At 29.0% G+C, this 21,776-nt stretch overlaps 1 protein-coding gene across 1 annotated transcript in view; it reads right to left on the bottom strand.

Annotated features, from left to right (window-relative positions):
- LOC111031969 overlaps positions 1 to 17,646 on the bottom strand; it is a 62,783-nt gene extending 45,137 nt beyond the window's left edge. Inside the window, exons 1-2 of the mRNA XM_022312121.1 lie at positions 17,196 to 17,646; positions 1,845 to 2,367 (exon numbers count right to left, since the gene is read on the bottom strand). Coding sequence (XP_022167813.1) covers positions 1,845 to 2,007 — 163 coding nt within the window. The 5' untranslated portion in view covers positions 2,008 to 2,367; positions 17,196 to 17,646. The remainder of the gene's footprint in view (positions 1 to 1,844; positions 2,368 to 17,195) is intronic.
- Positions 17,647 to 21,776: the final 4,130 nt, after the last annotated feature.

Here is a 21,776-nt window from a genome sequence, read left to right as displayed (position 1 = left end):
GATTTTTTCATATCACTGGCACATTAATGAATTTTTTTTATGGTCGTAATTTATGAATTCTGCTTGATTTTATATGTACATATTTTAATTTGGTTCTGATTTCTGATACGTAAAAAACGGTTTTGTCTTCATGTTTATTGATCATCCTGTCATTTGAATATATTTTTTTTTATCTTTATTTATTCATACGATAGCTGTACGTGGTGCGTCGCAATCGATAATATTCCTAATTGCTATTTTTATCAATTCATTTTTTATTGTGTCAAATATATTATGTTACACCAGAGTCGGTTATGTATAGGTACTTTCAAAAAATTATCAATTACCTTCTCAAACATATATAATGTATGTGTTACTATCACATTGTAAAGCATAGCTTCACAGGATAAAAGTTCAACTTGAAGTAACGTACATGATGTACCATAGTTAAGTAAATATTGATTGATATGAGTTCAGAGCTCGTAAACAAATTTTTAAATGCTTTTTAATATTTATTATTTTTCAAATTTTTATAAAGTTGCCTGATTTGAAGCCGCTTAACAAGTAGAAGACAATAATCAATCGTATATTTCCTCGCTCCAACGTTAGTTTATAATATTGTAATATAATGTAGGTATCTACATATAAGTATATAACCATTGTTAAATGTATCACAATCACATAATGACGTAACTTAAATTTGTTGTACTTGGGTAATTTTGTTATATAATGTAACCAAGTTACATACAATTTATTAAATATTAAAGGTCAACTATGAACCAAGAAAGGTATGCGTTGACATTATTGACAATTCAATCAGAAATAACAAGTAGATAAAGCAGATTTTGAAAAAATAATTACTCAATAGTTTTAGACTGTATAATAATAAATTATAAGTAGAGTATCCATGAAGTAATTACATTCATAATTTAACAACCTCTACTTTTAAGATTGGCTAGTTAGAATTTATACTAAATACTCATGTTTTAATATTTTTAATACTGGCTAGTATGGATTTACTTTGAATAGAATCATTATTAAGAATTGGATTGGTAGAGATCAGTTATTTTAAAACACACCAATCTTTTGTCCATCATACTGATCTGACTAGTAATGCAATATGATACGTTTGAAAACTGATTTGAATTCGTTATTATGTCTGCTTAAGATTGATCAGTCCACTTATCCCACATTCACCCTCCAACTTCTATACATTTGGTTTGAATATTTTAAAATTTAGGAATTTTTCAAATTCGGTTACATGGAATAAAAATTAGAAATCTTAAAATGTGGACTGATCGATCTCAAGTAGGCATTATAGCGAATTCAGATCAGTTTTCTGAAATATTATCACATTAATATGTCGATATGTAGGATGGACAAAAAGGACATACAAATTAGAATAAATAGTTTACCGTCCACTTGCACAACGGCAAGGCGGTGACATATTCTTGAGTGTGAGGGAGCGTTCTTCTATTTCTTTTACGCGCAGTAGTACACACACTAATGATCGGTTACTAAGCGTCTAAGCATACATGAAAATTGCCTATTTTTAACTCCTTAAAAACGGTCTGCCTTCAATCCTCTTAAATCATTGAAATACACAGGTTTCATCAGGAAAACATGTTTTTAAAACCACTCAGGAGCTAAATTGCGTTCTTATCACAAAATGGTAGTTATGCCTCAAATTTTAAGAAATAACTTTGGGAGGAGGGAGCTAAATGTGTTGCCCCGAAGCTCAAAATGTTCAAACACGGCCCTTCGACCTCTACTACCACCGCTACTTCTTTATATAGTCGGATACAACGACGAGATCAACTTAGCATCACTTAAGGCGGGTTCGAAGCCCATTTACCTACACGTACCTTTTTCAACTTCGGCGTTGATGTTGATGGTGCGCAACCGGAGCTCTTCGTTCTCGTACAGCATTCCTCGGGAGGCGCTCCTGTCCAGCGTCCTGTTCGGCTTGAGGGTTGCGTCGCGGCGCCTGGACCGCAACATGGACGACGTGCCTGCAGGCGGAGCCATACCGCCGCCCAGCAAGCCGAATACCACATCGGCTAACCTCACACTACTGCACAACTCGGGCGGCCGTCAAGCTGCAGCTGCAGCAGCACTCCTGCGGGACGCGACACGCCGTGCCGTTTATATTGTTATTATTACGCCGGCCACGTGCGCGATGTGTTTTGGTGCGGTGCGGTGCGAACCGTTCGCTAGTGCGGTGAGTTTACTGCAATAATGTATACTGCCGCTCTGGCTGTTAGACTGTATTATATAATATTACTATCGTACAGAGTGATATTGATTGATACGGTAGTGATATGATTGCACTCCTATTAGTGCAGAATTGTTCCTTATTTCTACGCCGATCCGGGTTTGCAAAATTACCTGTTGTAAAAAAAAAAAATTGTTTTACGTAATTATTGTCATGATGGCATTTTTACTTCGTTGACGGAATATCAATTAATAATCTGGTTACTCGAATTATGAAATAAAAAATACTGGCTGTAACTATTGTCATTAAGCAAACAAAAAAAATTTCAAGAAATTAAATTATATTTTATTCAGGAAAAAATATAATGTAGCTTATGACTAGCACAGTTAATTTTGTTTTTAAATTTAACACCATAATATTGGCATAATTACGAATGTTAATTAGTCGCAACTAAAATCCATATACTATACATATTTATTGTATATACATATTATGTGATACTATGATAGTGTTCAAAATTTTTGATACCGTTTTGTAAAGTTACTTTGAACTAAATGATTGTTACGATTTATATTATGTTAAATTGTTAACATTTTGCACCAGGTTGGGTTCTACTGTTCAACATAATATTGCAATTTATTAGTACCTGATTGCATTCAATTTTTCGAATTATACAGACACAAGTGTAATGACTTCTAATGCCGATGAAATCGTATGCATTTATAATATTAATCGTTTGATATATAATAAAAACCCTATAGCTATTATAAATATTATATTATACAGAATATGTTGTATTAATTGCAAAATTCTCTAGGTATGAGGAAAGTATAAGTAGTATCGATATTAACAATTTAATATATTTGTATTATCTAAATCTTATATTAATTACAAAAGTCGTTGTATAAATATAATGCAATCCACTTTGAGCAGATTGTTATAGAAGTCATTAAATCAAAATATCTTTGTTTTTAGAAGTTTCAGTTGAACTTATTAATAATGCTTATATACCCTACCATTGTTAAAAGCCGATCGCCTAAAAATAAATAAATTAACCCAAATAATAATATATAGTAGACGTATACACGATTTTTGAATACGCGCAGATAGGTACAACCTCTTTGTTTCTGGTGTTTTGTTATATCTTATTTATTATATAGGCATACTGTCCTGGCTTCTATATAACCTCGCAGATTAGAAGTTGTACCTATCATCGTACGATTGATCGCAATTTTTTCGAATTATGCAGTGAAATGTGCAGCGACCTATAACGATTACATCTTTTGCGTATAATAACTCAACAATTGATTGAAACACAACAAAAATACCATAGACATTATAATATATTATATAATTGTATACGTTATTTTCGTACAGAAATTAATATTACAATAGTCACTCTACAAATATAATGTAATCGACTGTGGGTAGTTTGTTTTTGATAGTGTCTGGCTTAAAGTATCTTTGTTTGTTGAGCTACGAGTTAAACTTATGTTTTTATACTTCTGTAATTCTTAATATAATATAGTACAGAAACGGGTTTTTGAATACGCGCTGCAGGCACCTTTTTATTTTTGCAATTTTGTTGTCGTCGAACAACTCTGAGCTATATGATGTCTGAGATGAAAATATTACAAAAAAATATAGCATCGATCTTATACAAAGCTGCATTTCAACGACCTATGTATACAATGATAAAATGAATGTTACAATATTATATAATAAACTTAGGTACCTATCTCGCTGACGAATATAGGTAACAACAAAATATATTTTGGTAAAAAAATATTGTCAAACCGTGTACAAACTAACCACGTACATGCAAATACCTATAATACACGTCTTCAAGTATTTACTTTTAAGTTCTATTATTCGAATTATTGTGTAGGACTTAGGTAATATGCATATTCGAACGACGACGACAGAGGTGGTTCTAGACTTCTTGTGCTCAACTTTTGAGTGGATATGAAAGTTGTATAAGTTATAAGTAAGCGATTGTCACGATCTAAAATCCTAAATCCTTATATTATTTATGTTGAATATTATGATTTAATTTTACAATATTTTATAATATAATATTATTAGACTTCACTTTGATGATAAAAGAATTTTAAAAAAATCATTATGTTTTAGTAGATAACTGTTTAAGTGTTGGAAATTATTTTAACAAAGTGAGCAAAAAGAACTGATAAAAAACAAACAAAATATTTTCATTCTGTCGATCGATAATATCACATCATTTACTTTATTTATCAAAACGAGTGACCCGACGTTGAACTTTTTAACAGATGCAAAACACCAAAAAACTTGGTACGGACAGCTACCCACCTTACCCGCGTATACGCTAGAACCGACACTGGACGACGACGTCAGCGAGAAACGGCTTATTGCCATGGCCTCGCCAGCAAAACTCGTGCACTCGGCGCGCGACGCTCGTTTACCGCCCGAATGACATAAAATAATATTAGTCAGGGTTATCCAAAATGATTCAAATGAATTCAAATGTTTCTAAATTTTCAGTTGACAAAATATGAAAAAAATTTATCCAGCCAAGCAGACAAAAAAAAATAAATTCTGATTATATTATAATGTACGTTCTAGAGTTGTAATTTATCATTTTTAGTAACGTCAGCAATTTTGATGGTCGGTGAACAAAATGTCCAGATTCCGTGAACCCACATTCATCAAAAATATCAATTGGTTATCCTTGGTTTAGAGTAATATAATATGATAGGTACATTAAATAAAATAAATAATAATGTTGTTTAAACTTCCAAATTTATTTGATGGTGCCCATAAAATGTGTAGCTTCCCTTGGTTACACTACGTAAAACATATATGATGATTACATCTAGTCCGAAACAAAGTTAATTCCACTTCCACGGTTGATAATCATTGTGGTATGTACACACATTACCTCTAACATATCTCCAAAAGAAGCAGTTACATGGCGTAAGATCAGATGATCTAGAAAGCCAGGTGCAAGACAACGGATGATTTACTTTGGATAACCTTGTGTAATGTTATATTGCACAAACATTAAACAGACACCTACGAACACGACTACGATAATAGTGGCTATAGATAAAAAATGTCCACCGAGAAATCGTCCATGTACGAAAATGGCTAAATACATAATATAAGATAATGAAATAATGTTGTGATAATAAATTAGATTCAAGCTTAAATTTAATAACGACCTTTCAAGGTAGGTTCGCATTAGCCTAGTAGGATTTTACTTTAATATGCATTGACATTCGAGAGGGAGATATAAAGGCTCCACCCCAATTGTCAAATACTTCATATAATTGATTAACATACACCGAGTCATCTGTATACTATTATTACCAGATTACCCAGATATACAATTATTTAAAAATTTGTTTTTCAAATTTAATTTGTACTTGTTTGTTGCTATAATGACTTCGATTTATCCATGTCATCATTTCAAATGAACCTAGGAATTGCACTTTTAAGACTATCGCGATTTAATATTTCAAGTTTCATTGAAATCAGTTCATTGAGTATAAGAGGAAATAGCTTTAATCAATTGAAGTACGAGTGGGAGAGGCTTTACTTCGCTCCTCCTCAATATTGTTTTAACAATAATAACACATTTTATAAGCGTGGGCAGACTTATTTCAAGTTAGATGCAGCAAACATTTCTACCTACCCATTTCTCTTATACATATATACAAACTGCTTACCATGGTAATTTAATTTTAAATATAGATAATAATAATTTTATTTTGATATGTTTAAATAAATATTAAACGGTGTAATAAAACTATTATAATGCTTACCTACTTATTATATTATTAATCTTGAATATATTTCATTGGTTTAATACTTTATGTAACCACAGATATTAGAAATGCTCAGGCTATGATTTACTAATTCATCGGTCCAATACAAAAATTTCAAATTAAATCATAACTATGATTATTAATTGTCTACATTTTGCTTCTAATCTGTATTAACTTCTCGTAAACACTTTCTATGTATTATGGTTTGTACACAAAAAGTAATTTTGTATTTCATTTGTAAACCACGGGTATCGGGTTGTTGAATCATAAAATAAAATTTTGTTCTTTGTTTATAATTTAATTAATTGTTAAAATGTTTGTGGCTACACATTTTTAATAAAAAATTGTTAATTTCACAATCTACATAATATAGAGGAGCCTGTCTCTTCTGGGCCGGTAATGGCTTCAAGCGCACACTCTGCTGCACATGCATGTGCAATTTGCATCCCACACATCTATAATATTTATATAGGTACACGATGCCATAATATTATAATCTACTGATAATATGATACTCATTGCGCATAATCGATTAAACAAAAAGTATAATATTTGTAGTTTTATTTTTTATAGGATTATAACAATGTTTTTTTTCAAGAGAGTCGAGAATAATAAATAATACGATTAAATTGTGTATATTTTGGTGTTTAAAAAACATGTACACACTCCTCCCCCCCCCCAACATTGCAAGTTTCGCAATAACTTACATATTATTGTACAAAAACTCGAATTCCTCGAGATTGACTTTTCATCCATTTGATCAACCCAACTGAGACTTAATATTATAATTTATAATCTACATAATACCACATTAAAGCCAAATTTTATGAAAATTCCAATTCTATATTTTGATTAAGCATCAATAACTATTATAATAGGTATTTATATTCGAGCGCTGTACAACAGAAGTCTATAATATTTAAATATATTTAAAAAAAAAATCTGTTTCAAAAATGATTCCTGGTGAACCGCTGGAAATCCAATGATAGTTCCGTTCCGTTGTAATATGTTCGTAATATATTTTACTTTGTGATTTTTAATCGCTTTCGGATACTTGTTTGTGTTAAATGTATTACTATACTCGCTATAATATTATATGATATAACAATCCCGTTCGAGTGGATTGTCCGAACCCCACGGGTAAGTATATATACGAAGCATCACCCTACACGTGCAATTTAATCGTATATATATATTGCATTTCTTTAATCTTATACTCTCGACCTTAATATTGAGCTGACCCTCGTCTTGTTTCTCTCGATATAATAACATATAGATGACGTCGAAAATCGAAACCGTCATTCGTTTTTGCGAACCACGATTGTATACTGTATAGACATAATAAATTACATACTTTTGTTCATATACAGAGTGATTCGCTTTACATGCTCACTCCCATTGTTTCCTTTAATAATTTATTTATTCTAATTCAGATTTTTGTAATTTTACCTAGCTATACTTTTTTTACTCTATAACGACTATCCTCTATTATACTATCATAGTATCCTGTAACAATGCGAACTTCTATTTTTTAAATAATAAGACCCTCTCTTTTATTGTAAATTATTTAGTGCATCATTTTTTTTTGAAAATTGAGATGTAATTAATTCAAAATTCAAACGAAAATAGCTTCTGAATATTCAAAATGTTAATAGAAAATAAATAAATAAATTTTATTTCATAAAAATATAAAATTGTTACAATTTTGGATTTAGCATTTAATATTCTTGGATCATTTTCATAAATTATTAATATTGATACATTTAAGTCACTAAAATGCTCAAATCATCCTAGTCCCACATCTTTCAAGTCCCTTCTTATCATGAACCTATTATTATTAGTACACAAAGTTAGTACTAACACAGAATTCCAAAAATCATATTTTGATTAACTGCATTATTGAAGTAAAAAGGGTTGAGCATGGTTTGTAAATCACTCTGTACATAAATCGTCTGCCGTTACTATTTCAAACATTTAGAATGTTATTACTAGAGAGTACTCTTCCCGAGGTTGGGAATCGAAAGAAAGCCGGGCACACTTATTGAATTTTGTTGTCTATTAGTATTCCTTCCGGTTAAATCTGACAGGAATTTTTTTTTTAACTGAGTATACAAATCGTACCGTTCCCCGGTAAGAGGCAATACGTGACCGTCAGTATCTATTTTCAATGTGTTGAACTAATAATACGCATTTAGAATGAACACGTTGTGTTATCGCCCACACATTGCAGTCTCTGAAAACACATAATTAGTTTAAAGTATATATGGTATTGATGTATTAGGTTTGATTGCTTTGACATATTATTTTGGCCTTTGTTTATGGACTTAAAATCGTCTAATGAGTGTAAACAAGTGGATCTGTTAGGCGTATATAAAAATTAAAAAAACAACAACACGTAAACGAGTTAATTAAACGATAATACTAAAACAAGCTGTTGTTATTCGGTGCAATGCGCTATATCGTTAATTTAACAAAATTATCTCGGGTTAAGGACTAATTGACTATAAGTATTTAGAGACGACCTCTTATAAATATTCATGTTTATTGCGATTTAAATGCGTTTACAGCAGTATACAGCATGTGGTTATGCATTTTATATAACAAATATATGAACACAGCAGCACCGCAGTATTATTTAAAATTATACGTCTTAAATAGGGTGCATCACTGTTACTCATCTCTCTGTACATTAATTCGTGTGTTTATAAAAGTATACTCAATTATTATAATAATACAAAAATAAATATAAATCTTGATATTCGTACGTAAGTTGAAATAATATAATGCTATGTTTGCCAATTCAGTACCGGCGTATTGCGGGACCCTGGACAAGGAATTAGCCGTTAGGTACCCCAGGGAGGGTAAAAATCTAGCTTTTTTTAAATCAGGATTTAAAAAAAAAATATTGTTTTTCTTCGAATTTCAAACATTAAAAATAATAATATTATGGTATTTTTATCCTTTTTTTTATTATAATGTGTTAACACAAAATTATTTACAAATAATAAAATAATAGCTAATTAGGTACTAATTAGTAAAAACTTATGAATTTTAGATACCTAATCAAATAAATATTTTAAGAATATAGCTCTTGCCCCTTCTATAATACTGCCATGCGAACATACGACAATACGCGGAAACCTTTCCAAATATAGAACCGAGAAAACAATAACTATAGAGATAATAAATATTTATTGTAAGGATCCTATCAGACGGGTATCGTCAAAATATTACTCTTTCGTCGTATCGATAACGATTTACTTTGTAGTTAAAATTAAGCTACATTTGTTTGACTAGATTTAATATTGTTTTCTAAATAACTGGTAATAGGAATAATATTAATATAATACATATTGTGTGATGTGTAGTATAGAATAATACATGTATAGTTTTATAATTTGTAATGTAATTATGTAAAATGTTAATGTGTCTTGCGGTATTAAGATGATAATTAAAACAAGCGTGGAGCCCTGGACATATATCCCATTTGTTCTCCCCTAGCGCTGACACTAAGTGCTATCAAAATTACATAATTAAATAGACAGTTAATATCATAGTTTAATTATGTAAACCGATCGATATTATACAAAGTGAATAAGTTTACAAAATATGGCTATATTGGTACTAACGTCGTATACTATACAACGACCAGTTATTTAAAATAATATAATTTTGAATACACTTACTTACGCATAAATAAGTATTTTTTGGTGATCAGACTAGGGTAATATACGTATGAAAAGTATTTAGAATAATTAATACTGGAATACTTATAAAAAATTGTATTCTTAGTATTTATTTGAGTACTTCATACAAATATTATCTATTCCGAATATGTGCTTGAATATTTCATACAAATAGTATTCTAAATAAAGTATATTTAAAATAATATAAAAGTATTCCAAATACTTTTAAAATATTTTTGATTTTAGATATTAAAAATATAATAGAATGATTGTCATTGGGAAATTTGGAAAATTTGAAAATTCAGCCAATGTTAAAATATATTGTAATATAAACTAATAAATAATAATTTATGATACACAACATAACAATAAATATTTAAATAAAAAATTAATTTTAATGCTATAAAAGTATATCTATTCTGAATATATTGTACTCAGAATTCCACCCAAGTCTGATAGACGATAGTGGGATTTAAGCAAAATAAGTAGTTAGTACAGGCCAGGCAATAAATATATTTCAAACATCAAGTAACTATATTATTCATTAAGTAATCGTTTGAATTGGATTTTTCTAAAAACACGTACAGGCGTTTCATAATCTATTTATCTATATTATATTTTATAAACTAGCTATCCCGTCTAACGCTGTCAGTACCAAAGATTTGTTTTTTCTATATAAAATAATGTAAAAATAAAAAAATAAATTATAATTAATATCGTTTTTCAATATTATTTTAGTTGCATCTTGTACGATTCTGTTCCCGGTGACAAATTAAGCGACATCATTGTATTTACTCTGTCTTAAGCTCCATTAAGCATAATAATTAATAACCATAGATTGGTAGGTCTATATTTTTAATAGTCATCAGTTTGTTAGTTTTGAAAAAATGAACAAAACGAATAAATTAGGTAATTATTTAATATTTAATCACTCTCGATAGAAGTCTTTTATGTGTACAAATAACAAAATTAAGTTTTAATTTAAGAAAAAAGAATAATTATAATAATAACAATATTATGTGATGTACTGATGTAGGTAGTAGGTACCGTAGTTTCACACACAGCACACGCTGTTTTCAAGATAATTTTACCAGAACATTTTAACTATTTTATAAACATAAATCTATGTTATAATAATATATTTAGTCGAGAATAAATTAATAACAAACTTCTGAAATCTGTAAATATCGTAAGTTCTAAGTTTCAATCCTCGCTTAATTCATAGGTAACTTTATTTTATTTCATCATATTTATTTATTTTTCATTCATTTTTAATATGTTACTAGTATCCATTTTTCGGTCACTTTCCAAGCTTTAAACGTAATTATGAATTTATTTTATTAAGTTAATTTTGCATCATTTCGAATTTTTTATGCTTATTTCCTTGTTTTTGAGTAGGTACACAAGTGCGTATGAATATTTCATGATTATTTAGTGCATTAAACTCACAGCCCTGGTAATAACTATTGGAGCATATCATAAAATGAATGCATTGTACTATATTATTTAATATTTATTAACACGGCGTATAAATTGTACAATATTGTGTAAATACCATATTATAGCATATATTACTATATCATATAACCATGATTGTTATACGAAAATTCCGTCCATGACATATAATTATATAATTATATTATTTATAAAGAATTCTTTGAAAATCAACCCTAACCCTACAAAAAAAAAAATAATTATAATAATTAGACACAACACGTTAGGTTTTTGTATTCATGTAACCGACAAATTTCCCTAATTATTTTTAATACCATAATAATATAATGTAAATAAAATATAATTCACTTACACGTGCAAAATACCAAATACACATAATATTATGACATATTCCACCTGGCACTTGGTGCTCATAAAATATATAATATACGCGTTGTGTATATTATATGAAAAGTGAGTTATGACGTCATAAAAAGTGGTCATTGAATGAGACTCAGGTCTATACGGAACAGCTCTAATTATCTCGTTCTACCCTAATGACGCGTTTTCATGTCTGTCTATAATTATTTCTGCAGTCACAAGCGGAAGGTATTATAGCGATACACTGCACCCTTATGAAAAAAAATATCCAGTGAAAACCAAACGTACGAACATGCAGCCCGTTAATGATTGTCGTCGGTGCCTGGTGAACACGATTGCTGTTATGGTAATACTAATAATAAGTAATAAGTCGTACGCGAATACATGTATTATTTTGCTCGTCATTCGTACTTGGATTGTTGAATTTCACAAAAGCGTAAGCTGTAGTTAAGTAACCTAAATATATCACAAATAATCGGAAAGATAAGACTATGGTCAAGCTTATGATTTTCCTATAACTTATATACTATATTTTCGCTAATGATAAACAATATGTCTTGTAAACGTGTGTGATGATAAGCGAATTTCCGTTGAAGTTAATGTCGAGATGAACAAATAAAAAAGTACCTCATGGTGTATTCATATGTGTGTGTCGGGCAGTCAGCATGGACCGTTTTGAGCATTTGTAAGTTTGTAACACACATCATTGAACCTTGATTATTTTAAAAATATTATTTACTTCCCCTACCCATGTGTCTCTATTTTTAAAAAAATTAGAATTTTTGATTTCGGATATAAATATTTTTGAAAATCACTCTATATATAAATATTATGGTCATTATATATATATATATATCTTACATTTTAGTAAAATGGATTGATTATAAAATAGAAATAGAAAGTATGCGGTTGGTGCTGATAATTTTCTCACTGTTATGCTATAATAAAGAACTAAAAAAGGTATCATTATTTTGTTTGAAAACTTGCTGAACTTTTACTATCTTTTTGGTACAAAAGATAAACACTTTTGGGATTTAAACTTCTTATACTGGTATAGCTATAATTATGACTTATCAAAATCGAATTTTTTATATTTTGTGACTTGTGAAAATGTATTTCAATATAGTTACTATGCGTTTTAGAAGTTTTATCTTTTACAAAACAAATGATTTTAGTGAAGAAACATTAAGTTGTGTTGACCAATAATAATCAATGTACACAATTCCAAGTTTAATGATAAAACATGTTTTCAGCTGTCAACAATGTTGTTATAATTTATAAACGACTAATTTTGCCTCACTAAGTCTTAGATTAAACTAAAAGTATTTAAATATTATTCAATTTTAAGCAATGTATTATTTTTGTTATTTTAAGTCATTACACATTTTTGAATAAGTAATTTTTAATTTAAACACGTTTTCTGAACTCAAACGCCAGATTAAATATTATAATAATAATTCAAGAACAAAGCTGCAGTCTTTCCGTCGTTGGCAAAGATTTTGTTTTTGAAATGAAAATGTTCTGAATTGAAAAATGTCAGACGCTGGTAGACAAAAAAAGTTTGCTAATAAAATCAGGCGCGGAAACATGACATCATATTGTACATTTGTACACATTTTATATCGAAATAGGGGATCGCAGGATTGTTGAAATAAGATTTTATTTTTATTTCCATTTTGTACCACTCAATGTCGTATTTATATTAGATATTGTCGGCTTTTGAGATTTCTGAATAATCTGAAATTGGTTATGGTGCATTTCTGGAGCATATATTATATGGTATATAATGTATATCTAATATTATCATATGTTATTGCATTACAAGTCAACGTGGAAACATATTCTGCCTACTATTATATAATTTAGGTAAGCTTATACGCGTTGAGAGAAAACAAACATAATATAATAATGATATGACAGTATTATATCAAAATCGAGTGGCCCATTATTTCTACGAGAAGAAGCTGCTGGCGGCAACAATGGCGGATTTGCAGTATAGAGAAAAAGCACGAGACCATAATATTATTATTATTATTATTAACGTCGTAACTATAATATAATAATATGATAATGTATTATGTACATAGTAGAACAACTACTATGGTTTTGGTAAATAAGAATAGTGTATACTATACTAGAGTCTAAGTCGAGGTCTTCGTATTCAAGGTAGATATATAGGGTATACACTCAAAAGATATATCGGGAAAGATAGACCAAAGGCCGCGGGACGACGAGGTACATATATTAAGAAGTATGTACCATGAAAATTGGCTCTATACACATGAATGGAGCATATTATTATATAATATGAAAGCAGCCGTAATAGGATTTGCAAAAAATAATCCGAACGCAATACGTACGTACGGAGTAATTCACCAAGTATGCTCACCCCCATATTTTCTTTTAATAATTTATTCATTCAAATATTCTGATTTTTTGAATTTTTAAATATAGGCACCTACTCAATAACAATTTTTTATGATTCTTGAATTTGTTGTACTTTACTTTATAGGAGTGTTTGTCATAATATACATACTTCTTCTTTTTAAAAGAGAACATTCCTTTTTCTTAAATTATTTAGTGGATGATTTTTTTGAAAATTTTGATTTATTCAATTCGAAATTTGAACGAGTAGTCTCCCAGTAGTTAAAATGTTTGTATTCCGGAAAACAATCCTTAAAAATTTTTTTACAAAAATATAAAATATAATATATAATATTATATTGGATCTACTATTCATTATACTTGGGGCATTTTATTAATGTTAATAGATTAATATTAATCACCAAAATGTTATACCACTATAGTCTCCAAATTTTACAAATACATTATCATGGACCTATTATCACAAAGATATATAACTCAAAAACTACTCCTACAAATTATGGTTATGATACGTCGACGTTTTTAGGAAAATTATTCACTAAATAATTTACAGTAGAAAAGAGGTAGTTCTCATTTAAAAAATACAAGTTTGTATCTCCACAGCATAATCTCAATAATTAGAACAAAAAATCTCAATAATTTTAAAATAAATGATCTTTAAGTATATTTAAAAATTTCAGAATCAGATTTCGAATAACCGAATTATTGAAGAAAACAAATGGGGTGATTACTGAGCATGCATGGTTAATCACTTTGTATAGGTCTCACGATGTTCGAAAGCAAAATTATCGAACACGTTATTCCATATAATATTATATATTGTACGTGTGTGCACTGAGTAGCAGTATAATAGGATAACAATTCTGCACAAGCATAATCATTTATCCTGCATGAGCAATGGATTATAAATATTAGAAAAAATCGAAATTTATGAACCAACTGTCTGGTTAGTTATTGAGTAATAATTCAGCTTGAATGAATTTTATCTTCGGTTTTTATTTAATATTCACTATGCGCACGTTTAACAAATAACACGTGGATACGCATATTACGTTACATTATGATATTATTTTATTATGTAGGTATACACCTACATTTTACTTAAAAAATGAAAACAAATAGTCTCGTGAGTGTAGGTTGTAGGTACTTGGTGAAAATACATCATACAAGTTCGTGACATTTAAATTTAATTTTTAAAATATCGTGTTTGCAAATTAAATTTTTGATTAATAACATAGTTATATATTTTTAAGCCAACGCAATACTCTTATTGTCACGTAGACTTATTCCACATTACATTACGTTGTATAGATTGTGTATGTTATCTTTTAAATAAAAAAACATATTTTATAATAAACATATTAACAATAAATACTCATTGTGAAAATCAAAAAAAAAACAGTTGCCCTGCACCAAATTCGACTTCAGTAAACGTAAATACAAATGTTTAACATACATTTAAAAATATTTTTTAACAAAAAATGTTTACGTACTACAGACAAACTAATGTAGTAATGTCAAAGTTTTTTCAAATTGGTGTCTCTGTAAAACCTTGTCCTATTTTTTGCAGAACATAATATTATGTGTTTCGATATTTTCATGTACAAGGATTTTAGTTAATTAATTATAATATAATATTATTAAAATAAAATAAACCTTTCAGAAAATATGTAATTTTATTACTAATTCATTTCAAAAAAACATGGTCAACCCTCAAGTAATTTACATGATGGAAAATATGATGAACAATGGAAAATACAATATTGTAACATTTTAATAACAAAAAACTAAAAATTTGATAATAATAGAACAATTTGTTAAAGGCGTTGTCATGTCTATCTGTCATATTTTTTTGGCTTGGTAAGTATGTTCAGCTACATAGATTTCATATTTTTGTATACACATACAAATTAATGATCTTAATATTATTAATAGAACAATTGTTATTTATTTAAAAGTGTTTGCTTATTAAAATTAATCATAAAAATAACTTAATATTGTTCATAATATACAATACGAGTAGACATTAAATTGCATTATTTTCTCAATTAGTGGATGAAAAAAATGCTGTTCACCATTTTATACTGCATATTACCTGTACTTATTTACTGAAATATAAATACTGAACTCACTTCAAAATTACATTGAAATATTATCCTTAAATAAATAAAGTGAAATTAGTTTTCATACATAATATTTTTGTAGTTATTCGGATTACTCGACATTACGAACTAATATTTTAAAAATATATAAATTAAAAAACTTTTTCAGTATACTTTGGAAGTTTGGACGGTACACCACATACATATAATTTTTTGTGTAATTACCTACTATTATATGAATGTTGTAAAAATCAAACTATTCATATACCAAATTTCAAATGTGAAATTAATATCAAGACGCTAAGGTTATTTTCATTCGTATTTGATACTATAATAAAATAATATATAAAACTACTTTATAAATCATCGGTGTTGGTATCAATATATTTAAATATATATATCTTACTAGCTGTCCCGTCACGGCGTCGCCCGTGTATTATGTAGCTATATGAAAAAACCTTTTTTACCCCCTTAGAGGTCGAATTTTGAAACATCCTTTCTTAGTGCACCCCTACATTGCTCAAGGGACCTCTGTACAAAATTTCAAGTCTCTATACCCCAGCGGTTTGGTCTGGGCGTTGATGAGTGAATAGAGGCGGTCTCCTATATGTATATAGATTACCAACCACTTAAATAATAACCAACACTCCGTATCATTCTGTAATTCTGTATACATAGTGTTATCATTTCATGCAATGCAAATATATCAACCGATCTGCTGAGCAGACTCAAATATAAAAACATATATTTTTTTTAGTTAAATATATAGAAATAAACTACCAAGGCATGTTAATAAGAGCAAGCAGATAGTATAATCTATTTTAATAAATTGTGTATTACAATTATTGTTTATTAAAGATTTTATTAGTTGTTACTTTTGAATGCAATAATCATCATTACATGATTTTTATTAATAATCGTCAAAATATGATTAATAGTTAAGACGAAATGTTAACATGGTGTTCATAATACTCCCTGTACAAAACATTGTGCAACGCAATCAATACAAATTTAAATGAAAAGGTCAGTTGTACTTGTTTAAACAGGTAATTCTTATTATAACAATTTATTATAATGAACAAAATAATATTTTTTCTCTCTTTAATCTTAACTCGACGTTTCCACCGATATCTTCGTCAGTTATTTATAATATATTATAATATACATGTTTTAGCTAAATTTATGATATTATATATTTTCTGCCCACCTTTTTTTTCATTATCGTGCAGTCACATGTCGAGACGCTCGTATTGCCTACCAACATATTAATGTACAGGTATACCACATAAGATAGAGGCGGTATTACAGTAATCCCGGTTTATAACAGAAGGTAATCGAAACTCGTCGTCAGTCGTCAAGGTATTAAAGTCGAATTTCTTTTACACACGCTCACGATCTTATAAAAACGAAAATAAAATGTTATTAATCACATATCGAATCGGTCGTCTTCTTTACGGATCTCGTGTCATTGCGTCTATACTCGCGAGCATAATAAATAATAGCTAAATAAATAATAAAGCTCGACGAAACGAGTTTTATTGTACAGATATGATTATGATTATAATACGTAATACGTATTACACAATTATTATTAATATTATGCTAGAAATCTACAGACACGTCCGAAGTTATCCATTTCAAATGGTCGTTCGCACGTTACTAGCGTAGTGAAGATGCCCATTGATGAAGCCCGCGTCCCCCCCACCACCGATTTGGCAAACGCAATCCTCTCTCTATTTTTGCAGCCAATGCACATCTCTTCCCTAACTAGCGGCGACATCATTATTGTTATTAATATGCAAAGTGTTTATCGACTGTGAACAGTAGTTGACGAACACTTGGCAGCACCGCCCGATTTTCGCTTGTTTTTATCACTTTATTTTACGAACACATAATATAATATATATATATGTACATAATACGTGTATATACATCACAGTCATCGTGTATACGTATAATCTCTCACACGTACATTGCAAAGTGCAAATCAGCTGCGCTTTAATAGGGCCAAGGAGATTTTTTTCTGTGACGCGAATTATTATATACTATATAAGACGTTTAAACGTCTATTAATAATGGACGGGGGAAAAAAAAAATTTTTCGTTCATTTTTTACACTCTCTCGCTCGTAAACTAGCGCTCAAACTGCAAGTCTGAGCGTATTTTCTCAGGCTTTCCTTGCGGAGCGATTTATGCATAATTCATGCGATGTAAAGGGGAGGGCTGTCCGAAATTACAAGTATTCCCTTTTTGTTTTTCCTCGGAAATTAATGTTAACGAATTCAAAACAGAGCTGGAATGCAGCGGAGAAAAAATTATTGTTGTTTAACTTTATTGAAAAATTATATTTTCGTATTAAACGTATATATAGTTTTGCATAATAGCCTTGTTGTGTAAAGTGTGTTGTCTGATAGGGCGGAAACAAATTTATTTTTTACTTTTATAAGATAAATATGAGTTACATAAATAACGAGCACTGCAATTATTTCCAATACTATTTCATCAAAGTCAGTATGGATAGCTAAGTTAAATGTAATAAAAAAATACAACATAATATAATGCACAAAGATTAATTACCTATCGTGATTTTTTTTTGTTAATTTTTGATTACAATATTGTTTTATTATTATTTTTTGATAGTTTTAAAAATTTTTAATATTAAATTGGATTCTGTTTGTGAAAAGGGTGCAAGCCCACTTTTGGTTTGTACATGCAAGTTTTGTAGAAAATGTTCTGCCCCGTAGATTGGTGAGTGGTGACACATGAATACATGACTTAATACATGAACTGTTATGCACAAGTCGCAAATAAAAATCTTCACTGTTTTCAAAAAATGTTTTCAAACCATGACAAAAAACTTATTATCCGTGTATTACATTAAAAATGGACTACAACATCTGCCTTATATTTCGAATTAAAGCTACTGAATTTTCAATTAATTAACATACATATACTTTATGGATCATGGACCATGCGATGCGATAATAATTATTTGTAATAGATACTATAAAGCTATTTTGGTCCATCCTGGTGGATATAAATATCGGTTAATATCGTTTTTTTACAAATTCAAAAATACGATTTTGTGATAAAAGCTTCAGGTAAATCTCTCCTGCAGATTGTGTTACATATTGTTTCTTCTGAAAAAACAACAAATTTTGACGTAAATACCCTTTCTCACTGCAAACGCCGTACAATCCCATTACGAAATTCTATTTTTGAGGAGTGTTTTGTTGATCTACAGACAACAATCGTGATACTATTATAATACTCAAATCTTAGAATTTAAATGACCACAAAACATGTTTTACATCGATGGACGGATAAAAAGCGAAGAGGATATGTAAATCACAATTATTTATTTATACATTTTTAATTTTCCTTTCAAATGAAAATCTTATCTTTCTAGCTCAGCTATCTAGGATTAACCAAAGAAAAAAAAACACATGCTGGTTATCGAGTAAAAGACATGTCATTAATACTTTTTTTTGGAACCCTTTCAATTCTTGACACGACAAAATATGTAATGTGTTTCTGTCTCTCGAACTGTTTTAGAAATCACCAAGCTTGATGCTTCGTTAACGTTCATCAAACAGACGTCAAACTCATCTTGTAAGGTCTGTAACATTTTAACGGCCGTATTTGACGTTTTACTGTCATGTTTGTGTTTAGTTGTCCGTCAGAATTAATCGAAATCCCGATAGAAAACATAATATTTTATAACACTTAGAAAATAATAATAACATACGATACCACGCTATCGTATAGAATTGAATTTTGATAAATTATTTAGTTTGAGATACAATATAATGTGACAATTTGAGGTCAAAACCACCTAAGGTAATTTTGAAACATAATTTTCTATATTCTTCATTGCTTATATTATAAAATATAATAATATATGTACTTATAATAATAGGTCTCAAATCTCTGCGAAAAATTATTTTAAATTACAAATTCAAATGATCTTAAAAAAAATTGTGATTATTTTATCTTTAATATTTTTTAATAGCTATAATAACAACTTATGAGGGACCTTGTACAAGATTTTCAAGATTTTTTACTCAGTAAATATTTTTTCGTGGTTAAGTTAATATAGAAAAAAAATTGTACATACCTAATTGACAAATTCTATAAATAGCTCAATAAGAGTCAAAATATTTTTAATTTTACACCATGTATAGAAAATGCTAATTTTAATATAAGTTCCTATCTACAATTATTCGTTGAATCACCATGTAATAAAAATTCAATTTTGTCATAAACTAGATTTGAAAAAAAATTCTAGGTTTTTCATAATTTTTTTTGGTTTTTCCCGATTATTCAGAAACACACAGGAGTTTTTTATTTTCAACCTCACCACCACAAAAAAAAAGAAAAGAAAAATACCATCTAGAAAACTAATCATATTCACTGGTTTAAAATGTAATGGAAAAAAACACTCACACACCGTTGTAAAATCAATACATTAATCAATTCACTCAGAATCTATCATGCATATAAAATTAGCTCTTCTTCCCAATTTGTCCAATCGACTTCAAATTACCACCAAATAATAATTGTAAATTAATTGCAAATCGTCCATTTTTGAGTAAAATCAGATTATTTTGTGGTCTTTTTAAGTGGTTTGGACAAAGTGGGAGGGGGAGGGGGCTTGATGTTCATTATTATATCTGTATAATATACATATTAATGTCGGATATTTTTACATGTACGAATTAGAAAACTATCTTTATTGTTTTGGTTACTATTTTTTTCTTCTTACATTTAAAAACCCCAAAATTCTATTTTAAATACCAATATATTATTTCTATTGAATTATTTCGACTTAGCCTCACTGTTGTTGTACATTCATAAGTTATAGGTACTTACGACCTACTGCAGCCTTTAAGTATTGCTATGACGCCAATTTTCTCTGCTATTTTCACCGATGTTAAGGTTTTAATATCTTGTGGATCTCAGGCTAAAATCCAAGAGCTATTAATGTGTCAAATAAAGATAATAATTATACAAAGAAGGATATCTTATGTGTTCAGAATTAGAATCGCGGTAGACTGCTAAGACTATTTTAAAAACTACATGAAGTTAATTTAATGTCACTTCGTTTTAATCCATTTTACTTATTAATTCATAGTGACCGCTTTACGAAACAAATATCATCATAGGTAATTAAATAATAAAGCTAAATATTTCTTTTGAAGTTATCTTTGTAGGTACGTTAAACTTATATTTTATCAACTTTCTTTTATTACACATTCTAAATTATCACGTAAATAAAAACCATTAATTGATCATAATTCATAAGTAATTACTTAAATGAAAGCTAAAACGATCAAAACACTTTCTGAATTACTAATTAAGTTCAACGTATAGAATCTCTTGATAAAGAAAACAGTACATTTGCAATTATTTAAACCTATGGACTCGATTAATTAAATAACTCGTAATAATATATACACAGAATATATACCATCAAATTAATAGCTGGTGCATTCAAACAATATAAATATAGGCCAACTAGTGTAAAATCTGTGCGCTATGCGTGCTAGTAGAAGAATAATTTTTCGTTTATCTCTATAGTTGCTACGTCACTTAAACTTTAAGTTCGCAATATTATACGAAAAACTACGTAAAACGACTACACTCTTCGTTAATTAAAACATTTAATGTTTGGAATTAAAAGCTTCAAATACAAACCAAGCGCAGATAATGGACTTTCTAACTTATAATGGCAATTTGAAAATACACACGTTTTAGTATCTTGCCATCTCAGTGGTGTAAAAGTTTTA

Source organism: Myzus persicae, unplaced genomic scaffold (genome assembly GCF_001856785.1).
Source record: "Myzus persicae strain clone G006 unplaced genomic scaffold, MPER_G0061.0, whole genome shotgun sequence".
NCBI lineage: Eukaryota > Metazoa > Arthropoda > Insecta > Hemiptera > Aphididae > Myzus > Myzus persicae.
Note: the sequence above shows the minus strand (reverse complement) of the source record. Positions and strands in the feature narration are given on the sequence as shown.